General features: G+C 44.5%; 2 protein-coding genes across 4 annotated transcripts in view; one reads left to right on the forward strand and one right to left on the reverse strand.

Annotated features, from left to right (window-relative positions):
- LOC308104207 (DNA-directed RNA polymerase III subunit RPC4) overlaps positions 1-10,763 on the reverse strand; it is a 35,145-nt gene that overhangs the window by 6,677 nt on the left and 17,705 nt on the right. Inside the window, exons 1-3 of one of the 3 annotated variants that reach the window (XM_080454559.1) lie at positions 6,812-6,974; positions 6,334-6,466; positions 5,622-5,949 (exon numbers count right to left, since the gene is read on the reverse strand). In XM_080454559.1, coding sequence (XP_080310685.1) covers positions 5,622-5,840 — 219 coding nt within the window. In that variant the 5' untranslated portion in view covers positions 5,841-5,949; positions 6,334-6,466; positions 6,812-6,974. Of the gene's footprint in view, positions 1-5,621; positions 5,950-6,333; positions 6,467-6,811; positions 6,975-10,763 lie in introns of those variants that run through there. The other 2 variants (XM_080454561.1, XM_080454560.1) reach the window with 2 other exon arrangements.
- Positions 1,430-4,699, forward strand: LOC308104343 (protein diaphanous homolog 1-like; the record flags this gene model as incomplete). The annotated part of the gene is made up of 1 exon (XM_080454759.1): positions 1,430-4,699. One exon carries the CDS (start codon positions 1,430-1,432, stop codon positions 4,697-4,699), a length of 3,270 nt encoding a protein of 1,089 aa, XP_080310885.1.

The following is a 10,763-nucleotide window of genomic DNA, read 5'->3' on the forward strand; positions in this document are numbered from 1 at the left end:
TGAGAATCTTTCTCTCCATTGATGTGGAATGTGGAGACATTGAGAAAACCCTTTAACAAGTTACCACAATAGCCCATGTCATATGAGAGCTCAGTAACATATTTCTCATGTGCTACTGTATATAGAGCTGGGCATAGCAGCCAGGAAACATAGAACTTTGGAAACATAGGGAGCCCTGATGGGCCCTATCTTGGGCCCATCTGCCTTACCTCTTATCCCTAAACTTTGTTTTTGCATTTTTTACTATTTAATTTAAAAATACCAGTAGTTCAAATAGCTGATCTACAAGCTCACAATGTGTCGATGTAGATCGGCTAGTTGAACTATTTGAAAAGGTTTTTCAAAATAGTAAAATATGGCTAATACGTTTAGGCAAAAGGGGTAAGGCAGGCAAGATAGGGCCCAGAGCATGCATGACACAACTGGTCCCTTATGTTTTACGACAGCCATCATTGTCATTACCAATTTGCTTACTGGCCCCAGGTTTAAGCTGTGTTTCCCAAGTCCATGAAAAATATCTCTAAAACACTAAAATGTCCTGGTTTTCAACATTCACTACCAAATTGTCCTGTTAAAATAATACTTGTTTTGTGTGCTTACATAGATGTTTATCTTGTTCTAATCTATTCTGTTGAAAGATGCAGTCACTAAGTGCTTAAACAATTATAAAGTAGAATTATCCAGGGCCTTCCAGCGCCTGAAGTTTGCGGTTATTATTGTGATTATTATTGTGTGTGTATTTCCTACTTATTTAGGATCTTATACCGGAGTGATAGGCCGAGTTATTATACTAGGGGTTGATACATGCTTATATGAAGGTTAATACTGCTTATTTGTTGTAATCCGAAGGTAAATTGTAATCCGAAGGTACAAATATATACAAATTCTAAAAGCCACAGCACAGTAGTGGACTTTACACATGTCACCTGAGTGTCACATGTTGATTGATTAGGTCAGATGAGGAGCTGGGGTACAGTGGCTACTGTTTAGAACAGTGCTAAAGCCTGTGTTTCCACATTTAACACAATACACAAGTCACATGATTTAATCAACAGAAGGTTACACCCACATGGGTAGACCAAACCGATATAAATGGAGTGGATGCTCACTATCAGGACAAAGTGTTCTACGGATGCACCAGTGATACTAGTTACCAGGGTGTTATTGCTGCGTTCGTCATTTTCCATTGCGAGCTCCGAGAGACTGACGGTAAGAATTGAGAGCGTGTTTACACGACAATAAATATATATATTTCTGATATGGTTTAAAGTTGTGTGTGTATATTTCATGTCAGTAATTTGTCGTTGTGTTGTTGTTTGTGTTTACTTTTTTAGGTTTATAACCTGACTCTACTTGAGTGGTTCCTGACGAGCTGGAGCGTTTCACCATTATGGAGATGAAGGAGAAGATGAAGAAGATGAAGATGAAGATGAAGATGGAGAGGATGAAGAAGAAGGAGAGTAGACGCCACTCCTCAACATCCTATGAGATCCACAACTGTGAGATATTACACGCTGAGAGTGCCATAATGCACGACCACACTGACGAAAACATCCTGGAGCTGTTTGAACAGATGTTGGTGGACATGAACTTGAACAAGGAGAAGCAGCAGCCACTGCGAGCTAAAGACATCAAAAGTAAGCGAGAGATTGTCTCCCAGTACCTGTACACCAAAGCTGGTCAGAACCAGAGGGAGGGCACCAAGTCAGCCATGGTGTACATCCAGGAGTTGAAGTCCGATATCCGAGACAAACAACTGCTGGGCTGTCTGGAGTCCCTACGAGTCTCACTCAATACCAACCCTGTCAGCTGGGTGCAGAATTTTGGAGATGAGGGCCTTGCCCTGCTGCTCAGCCTGCTGAGCACACTGCAAGAGGAACGAGTTGAGTACCCCGACATTGGAGTAAAGTGTCAACATGAGATCATCCGTTGTCTCAAAGCTTTCATGAATAATAAGTATGGACTGAAATCCATGCTGGATTCGGCTGAAGGGATTCCTCTGCTGGTGCGAGCCATCAACCCCAGGATACCCGTCGTGATGTTGGACGCCGTCAAGCTGCTCTCCGCCATCTCCATCTTAGATCACTCAGACAACCTTCACAAACGTGTTCTGGAGGCCATAACAGTGGAGGCAGAGAAACAGGACATTGAGAGGTTTCAGCCTCTTCTGACTGGTATGAATACACCAAACATTGCTCTAAAGGCTGGCTGCATTACTCTCATCAATGCTCTGATCAGTCGAGGAGAGGGGCCAGACTTCAGGATCCACATCCGCTCTGAACTGATGAGACTGGGACTCAAAGACCAGTTGACGGAGGAGGTGAGGATGATCGACAACGACGAACTGAGGGTGCAGCTCAATGTGTTTGATGAGCAGGCAGAGGAGGACTCTGAAGAACTCAAAGCACGCATGAACGACATACAGTTTGAGATGGACGATGTGAGGGAGGTGTTTGAAGTCCTTGTCAACACAGTGAAGGACTCAAAAGCCGAAGGCTACTTCCTGTCCTTGCTACAGCACCTGCTGCTGATCCGCAATGATTATCTGGCCAGGCCTCAGTACTACAAGTTGATGGACGAGTGTATTGGTCAGATTGTGCTTTACAGAAATGGTGCCAACCCAGACTTCAAGTGCCGCAAACTCAGCATTGATATTGCGGGCTTGATAGACAACATGGTGAATCAAACCAAGGTGGAGTCCAGCGAGGCCAAGGCCAAGGAACTGGAGAAGAAGGCGGAGGTGGAGCTGAAGGCACACCACAAGCTGCAGGTGGAGTGGAAGAAGCTGAAGGGAGACTATGAGCAGCATCTGCTGGAGCTCAGCCAGGAGAAGGAACAGCTGGCCTCTACCAAGCAGGACACAGACAGAGAGAACCAGGGACTGCAGCAACAGCTTAGCACACTGCATGAGCAGATTGAGAAGCTATCTAAAGATCTGGAAGAGGCCAAGACCAAAGTTGTCACCGTTAACATTCCTGTGCCAACCCCCGGGGTGCAAACGGGTGTGCCTCCCGCACCTCCCCTACCGGGCCAAGTGGTGATCCCACCTCCCCCACCACCACCACCATCACCCTTACCCGGGCATTCTTGTTTCTTTCCACCCCCACCACCTCCACCCTTGCCAGGCACTCTTCCTACTGCCCTCACTGGCATGCCAGGACCCCCACCCCCTCCGCCCATCCCTGGGATGGGACCGCCACCACTTCCAGGCGGTCCGGGCCTTCCACCACCTCCTCTGCCTGGCATGAGTGCCTGGACAGCCCCTGCTCCCCTGCCACTCCCCTTCGGCCTCAAGGCTAAGAAGGAGTACAAGCCTGAGGTGCCGCTGAAGAGAGCCAACTGGAGAAAGCTTGGACCAGAGGATCTATCAGAGAAGAGTTTTTGGACCAACGTCAAAGAGGAGCAATTTGAAAACAACGAGCTCTTTGCCAAATTGACCCTTGCCTTCTCGCAGGCCAAGACTTTCCAAGCCAAAAATCTGCAGAATGGTGGAGAGGACAAGAAACTAACACAGAAGAAAGTAAAGGAGTTGAAGGTGCTGGACTCCAAGTCTTCCCAGAACCTCTCTATCTTCCTGGGTTCATTCCGTGTAATCTTTGAAGAAATCAAAAGTTTCATCTTGGAGGTCAATGAGAAGGTTCTGACTGAGTCCATACTGCAGAACCTGATCAAACTTCTACCGGAACAGGAACAGCTGAATGTCCTTGCGGAGATGAAGGATCAGTATGACGACCTTGCTGAAGCCGAACAGTTTGGAGTGGTGATGTCCAGTGTGAAGTGTCTGAAGCCCCGCCTCCAGGCCATCCTGTTCAAGCTGCAGTTTGACGTGCAGCTGAAGAACCTCAAGTCAGACGTGGTATCTGTGACAGCGGCCTGTGAGGAGCTGAGGAAGAGCCAGAACTTTTCCCAGCTGCTGCGGATCATCCTGCTGATGGGAAACTACATGAACGCCGGCACCCGCAACGCCAAGGCCTTCGGGTTCACCATATCCTACCTCTGCAAGCTGCGTGACACCAAGTCAGTTGACCAGAAGCAGACGCTGCTCCACTTCCTGGCTGACGTGTGTCGGGAGCAGTACCCTGACGTCATGAGCTTTCCTAAGGAGCTGATCCACGTAGAGAGGGCCAGCAGAGTGTCGGCAGAGATGCTTCAGAAGAACCTGGACCAGATGGGATGTCAGATCAAGAACATGGAGAAAGACCTAGAAACCTTTCCTCCTCCGCAGAGTGACAGGGACCTGTTTGTGGAGAAGATGTCCAGCTTCGCGGGCAGCGCCCGTGAGCAGTACGAGAAGCTGGACCTGATGCATAAAAACATGGAGAAGCAGTACAGTGACCTGGGAGTGTACTTTGTCTTTGACCCACAGCAGATCTTTGTTGAGGAGTTCTTTGGAGACCTCAACACCTTCAAGAACATGTTTCAGCAAGCTGTGATGGAGAATCAGAAGAGAAGTGAGTCTGAGGAGAAGATCAAGCTGGCCAGAGAGAAGTATGAAAAGAAGATGGGGAAGAAACCCAAGAAGAGTCAGCTCTTTAACGTCAACGTAGAGGGTGATGAAACTGGTATCATGGATGGCCTCTTGGAGGCACTGCAGTCTGGCACTGCTTTCAGGAGGAAGCCCAAACCAGCTGGTCGTGCAGTGACCAACCGCACAATCCTGGCCAAAGAGTTGATGCCTTTGACCAGACCACAGATCTAGGGTCAGCCATGTCCCACCCTGATCCATTCTGTGCTATTACTGGGAGGAAATTTTCATTTTGACATTAATTCAACATAATTAACAAAGATAATGTAATCAAACAAAAAAATGCATTTATTTTACACAACACTGGTACCCTTCTGCATAGTTAAAGCTGACATGAGGTTATGCTCTGTAGCTATAATATCTGTTCCTTTTTTATGTAGTAACCTGTAAATGTTTTCAAATAAAAGACACATTCAACATGTGACGTTGACTTACAGAGTTGAGTTTTTCTACATAAAATGATTATGTATATGCAAATAGAACCGCATTCTTTCAAATGGTTATAATGCATAGGCCTTTAATATCATTATGCAGTGCTTTCATTCAATGCTAATATAACCGAATCCTGATTATGATGGCTCAGGTCACGAGTTGCCTCACCTGTTAATGATCACATTATAAGTACGGAGTAGAAAGGGGGGGTGAATGGGGTGGGGGGGGATGGTCACCTGTCTAAGGGAGTAGTGATATTTACCTCCTGAAAAATGGAAAAATTTCTTTCTGACTGTATTGATTGATTGATTGATTGATTGATTGATTGATTGATGTACTTTATTTAGTAAGACATGAGAACGACAGTACATGGAAGTACAAACAAATTCACAATACAAGGTCTACTAAACTGGAAGACTCATTAAGCACTGAGCTTGTTTAAGATGAGATCCCCATGCACACAAATCATGATGACATATAAGAGACAGACAGATATACACACTACTATACAGAATGTCATACAATCAGCTTACAGGTTACTGTTACTGGTATGAAGAGTGAAAAATATGTACAAGAGAAGAAAAATAAAAGGGGGGGGGGGTAGGAAAGTATTGCATTCATTGTATTAATATTTTTGCCCAAAGTAGGCAATCTGTGGAATTACCTTTGGCTTTTTGAAGCCTCCCAGAGTCAAGTCCCTGGACCTCAGAGAGGTCAGTCTTCCAGTGGAGGGGGGAGGAGGGGACAGCCCTTTGGGCCGGCCTGGGAGCGTTCTGCTGGCGGTCAGACTCAGCCTGCTGGACCCCCCGCCGCTGCCACTGGAGGAGGGGGTCCCCTGATCCAAGGCACCTGACGCACAGTCCGCATCCGGGGGTTCAGTCATGTTAAGAATCAAACCTCTTTTTTTATTGTGTTCTTTGCGTCAGGTTGCGTCTTTGTTTTGGGCCATCTTCTTCTGTCTGTCAACCCATATCGGACAGTGTTGCCAGATTCTGTGAGAGAAATAAGCAACCAGGTCTATGAAAACAAGCCCAAAAGAAGCGACTAGGCTACGGCTTTTTGAAAATAGCCAATCTACAAGCTCACAACGCGTCGCATCTGCTATTTAAAAAATGAAAAATAAATCTTGGGGGGAAGAAAGAGGTAATTTTGGAACATTGTGGACACATTTTAAGAACACAAATCTTGTATGGTGTCCCTGGCACAAACTATTTTCAGATGGGGGGTCCTTGGATAATTACAAATTAATTTGGGGGTCCTTGACAATGAAAATATTTCAGAGACACTGGTTTAAACACCATTTTGGAAAGAAGCCCAAATTAAGCAACTACACTTTAGGGGAAAAAACCCGCAACCACAAGCGACAGAAAACATACCCAAAGTCGCTTATACTAAGCGGACATGGCAACCGTGGGGGAGTGTCTCCTCTTTTGTCTCGGTCTGTCAATCAACAGTATCGATCTACAGTTGGAAACCACAACACCAACGATCTGATCTGCATTCGCTATCCTGCAAGTTGCAACAACAAAAACAAAACCCCTGCTTTGAACCAACAACAACAACATTATTACTATCCTGGTACAACAGTACAACTTAAGAACGGCGCTTATTATTAATGCCCTCCATTTTGTTGACGACATGCACGAATTGGAGGCTGAAGCGATCAATGCGATGGTCTGATTCAGTTGCATTCTTTTAACAAAAAATATTATTTCTCCATTACGTATTTTCGTATCGTATATATTGACCCATGTTTTCCTTGATCGTCAGATAACGTCCTGAAAGGCCGCGTACGTTTACTGGCAGCTCGTTTCTCCTACAGTACATCTGAATGGATTACTGTTACATACATACCTGGTGCTGTGTGTGAGTTCCTCTTCAGTATGCAGAATACACACGTTTAATTCCTCTAGAATGTTGCATATGTTCAGATTTTGATGAGATGTATGTGTTGCTCTGCACAGTCCCCGTACAGACAGTCAGATAGCTTTGTTTCTCTTCTCATCCACTGCACGGTGTGTTGTTGTTATGAACAGGGTGAAACGCAGTCTGAGGCCGCTAGGTGGTGCTGTGTGTCTTGGGAGAAATACAACAATGTGTGACCACAGCAGCTGTGGTGGAAAAAAAGTACTCACATTTTCTACTTAAGTGAAAGTATCAATACTGCAATGTAGAAATACTCTGATACAAGTGAAAGCCTGGAATAAAAAATTTACTTGAGTAAAAGTACAAAAGTATTGGTAAAACATACAAGTACTCATTATGCAGAATGTCCTGTTTCACAAGTTATCATATGTCTAAAATGTATAAAAGTATTTTGAAAATAGCAGACCTACAAGCTCACAATGCGTTGCTATGCGAAGCATTGTGAGCTTGTAGATCTGCTATTTTCAAATGGCCGAAATGTATAAAGGGCAAGTGGGTAATGTATGTTTTGTAATAATAAAATCTACTAAGTAACTAGTAACTAAAGTTGTCCAATAATTGTAGTGGAGTAAAAGTACAATATTTGTCTCTGAGATGTAGTGGAGTAGAAGTAAAGGTACTGAAAATTGGAAATACTCAAGTAAAGTAAAAAATATCTTAAAATGTTACTTAAGTACAGTACTTGAGTAAATGTACTTAGTTACTTTACACCACTGCACAGCAGCAAGATTTGTGAACTGCGATAAAAGAACGTTAGCAAATGGAATACCAGAATCAGAATCAGACTCAGAATCAGAATCAGTTTTATTGTCACATCACAGGTTTACAAGGTAAAAAAGTGGGTGAAATTCGTTTTTGTACATCGTTCCCATCGCAACGTTAGTTTCCATAGAAAGAGGGGGGGGGGGGGGGAGAAGAAGAGGGGGTGGGGGCAAGTGGGAAGGAGATCAAAACAAGAGAGCAACAGAAGGCCAGACAAGTTATCTACATATTTACAAAGTACCTGAGATAATAAAAAACTAAAAACTAAGGTGCCTGAGCATAGCAGCAATGTATTGTATACTGTGCATGTTATACTTATACTGTGCATGATATACATATGGACGTTAAGGTGCTTAGAGGAAAAGAGCACAATAAAAAAGACAAAAAAAGTCAGTGCGTTATACATGGGATTAAGGTGCAAAAGGTCAGTGCGTGTCCACCTAGGGTGGACTGACCCTGGTATAATCCGCAAGTAGCTCCATGAGGGAGTGCAACAAAAAGTCATTTGTACCTGGTGTAGTCCACAGGTGTGTCCGAGGGGCTAAATCCAAGTCATTGTCCCTGGTATAATCCACAGGTGTGTTCAGGAAGAGCCAGAAAAGTCTGCACCGCCTGTTGTCAGGCTGCTGAAACAAGGCCTATGCCTCATTCAGGCTTATGCCCCATTCAGCATTCTGACAGCAGCCGGATTAAAACTGCACCAGTACCTGGTGGTGGAACTCTTGATACTGCGGTAGAGCCCCTTGCCCGGTCGTGGTCGTTATAGGGGTTTGAACAGTCTGTGACTTGGGTGGTGCTTGTCCTTGATGATGCGCTTGGCTTTGACCACGCACCGCTTTTTGTACAGTTCCTGGAGCGCTGGGAGCTCGATTCCCATTATCCGCTCTGCCGATCGCACTACTCGCTGTAGGCTGATCTTTTCTCGGGCAGTGCAGTTCCCGTACCAGGCCGTGACACAGCCTGTTAGGATGCCTTCAACAGAACTGTTGTAATACAGCCTGAGGATGCGATGTCCTACTCCGAGCTTCTTCAGGCGGCGGAGCCAGTACAGTTGCTGCTGAGCCTTTTTCCTCACGTGTGTGGTGTGCGTCTCCCATTTGAGGTCCTCCTCGATGTGTACTCCGAGGAACTTGAACTCGCTGACCCTTTCCACTGCAGCACCGTCGATGAGGATGGGCGCATGGTCTCTCCGCGGCCTCCTGAAGTCCACGATCAGTTCTTTGGTCTTGTCGACGTTAAGAGAGAGGTTGTTCTCCCGGCACCAGAGTGCCAGTGAGTTGATCTCCTCTCTATAGTCAGACTCGTCGTTGTTGACGATTCGGCCTATCACTGTCGTGTCGTCCGCGTACTTTATGATGGTGTTGGAGACATGTGTGGCTATGCAGTCATACGTGTACAGGGAGTAGAGGAGAGGGCTCAGCACGCATCCCTGGGGTGCTCCGGTGTTGAGGGTCAGGGGGTCGGATGTGATGCTGCCCATTCTCACCACCTGATGTCGGTTGGACAAGAAGTCCTGTATCCAGTCGCACATGCTTGGGTGTAGCCCTAGGTCTCTCAGCTTTTTGTCAAGTATTGCTGGGACAATGGTGTTGAATGCTGAGCTGTAGTCCACGAACAGCATACGTACATATTTGTCCTTCAGCAGCTTGTTGTCCATGTGCGAGAGGACGGAATACAACCACCTTATACTATATAGTACCCAGGTACAATGGCACAATGGTTAGTATACTAACCATTAGTATACTAACCATTGTGTTATCTGTACCTAGTGGACCTCTGATATAGACCTACTGCACATATAAACAGAGCTGCTATACCTTTTAAACACATTTTAAATATGAGGCTTTTTTTGTATACTAATTAAATAGTTTTGAGAAAAAATGCTGCTAATCGGCCCAAAGTGACTGCAAAAGATTGCTGCTATTTGTTTTGAAAAGCTTTATACCCATATATAACATGTAACGACGCAATGTGACAGCTCTGTTTAACACAATGCTCTACCCCCTCCAACTGTATAGCCTACATGCTTTCCCTGTTTTCAACTGTTTTTATTATATTTTGACACTTGCTTTGGCAATGTAAACATATCTTTTCTCATGCCAATAAAGCTCCTTTGCATCGAATTACATTGGTTTGTGTTTTCTAAAGGCTTCCTGTTAGTGCAGGGGTCATCAACGTTTTTCAGGCCAAGGACCCCTTAGCTGAGAGAGAGATGAAGCAGGGACCCCCACAACATTCTTATTGGATTCATGTTAAATGTGTGTTTTCAGATATTTAATGACTAAAACCCTCAATACTTTGTAAACTTGACCTTTGGCTCAGAGTCGGTACTTGGTCTGCTCTTTTTTCCCTGTTCACCAAACCAAACCCGCTATTTTCGGCTAATGTCCCCCCCAGAATAGGGAAGCGAGGGTTCAAGTGGTTAATGTAAAAATATCACTCAAACATTTGGTGGCCCCCCCTGACCGTAGTAACTTTGAGGACCCCCTAGGGGTCCCGGGCCCCTGTTGAAGACCCCTGCAATGGGTATCTCTGTAGACCTATTTGTTTTGTTTTGTTTTGTTTACAGAGTATATCTATCTTACAGTATTTTCTAGATATATTTTAGGAAGTGGTTTACACAGTATATAAACTGAGTGACAAAGCACAGCATACAATCAAGTTCACTTTGATCAGAGTAAGAGGAAGGATTAAAACAATAAGAACGTAAAAGGAGATTAAAACGTTTGACTAGAATCATAAATTAGAACAATTTTATAATAATTACAATAATTGTTTCCTTTATTTTCAGAGTAAAATACTTTACTGCTGCATTATATTGCTCATGTGCACGGTGTGAGACAGATGTGACCATGTAAACTCCAATTATAAAGCCTCAGTAGATGTGCCTACAAAAGTTTTATAGTTCACAATGGACTGCTAGATCTATTCTACTTAAGAATAGAATGCAGCTAGTATTGATTCCATGATTCCATGTATAGAGAACTAGAGAGAGAGAGTGATTGATTGATTGATTGAATACTTTATTTAGAAAGATATGGTAACAGTACATGGAAGTACAAATCACAATACAAGGTCCTCTAAACTGGATCGCTCATAAAAGCACTTGGCTTATTTA

This window comes from Gymnoscopelus braueri (genome assembly GCF_963280865.1).
Source record: "Gymnoscopelus braueri genome assembly, chromosome: 17".
Taxonomy (NCBI): domain Eukaryota; kingdom Metazoa; phylum Chordata; class Actinopteri; order Myctophiformes; family Myctophidae; genus Gymnoscopelus; species Gymnoscopelus braueri.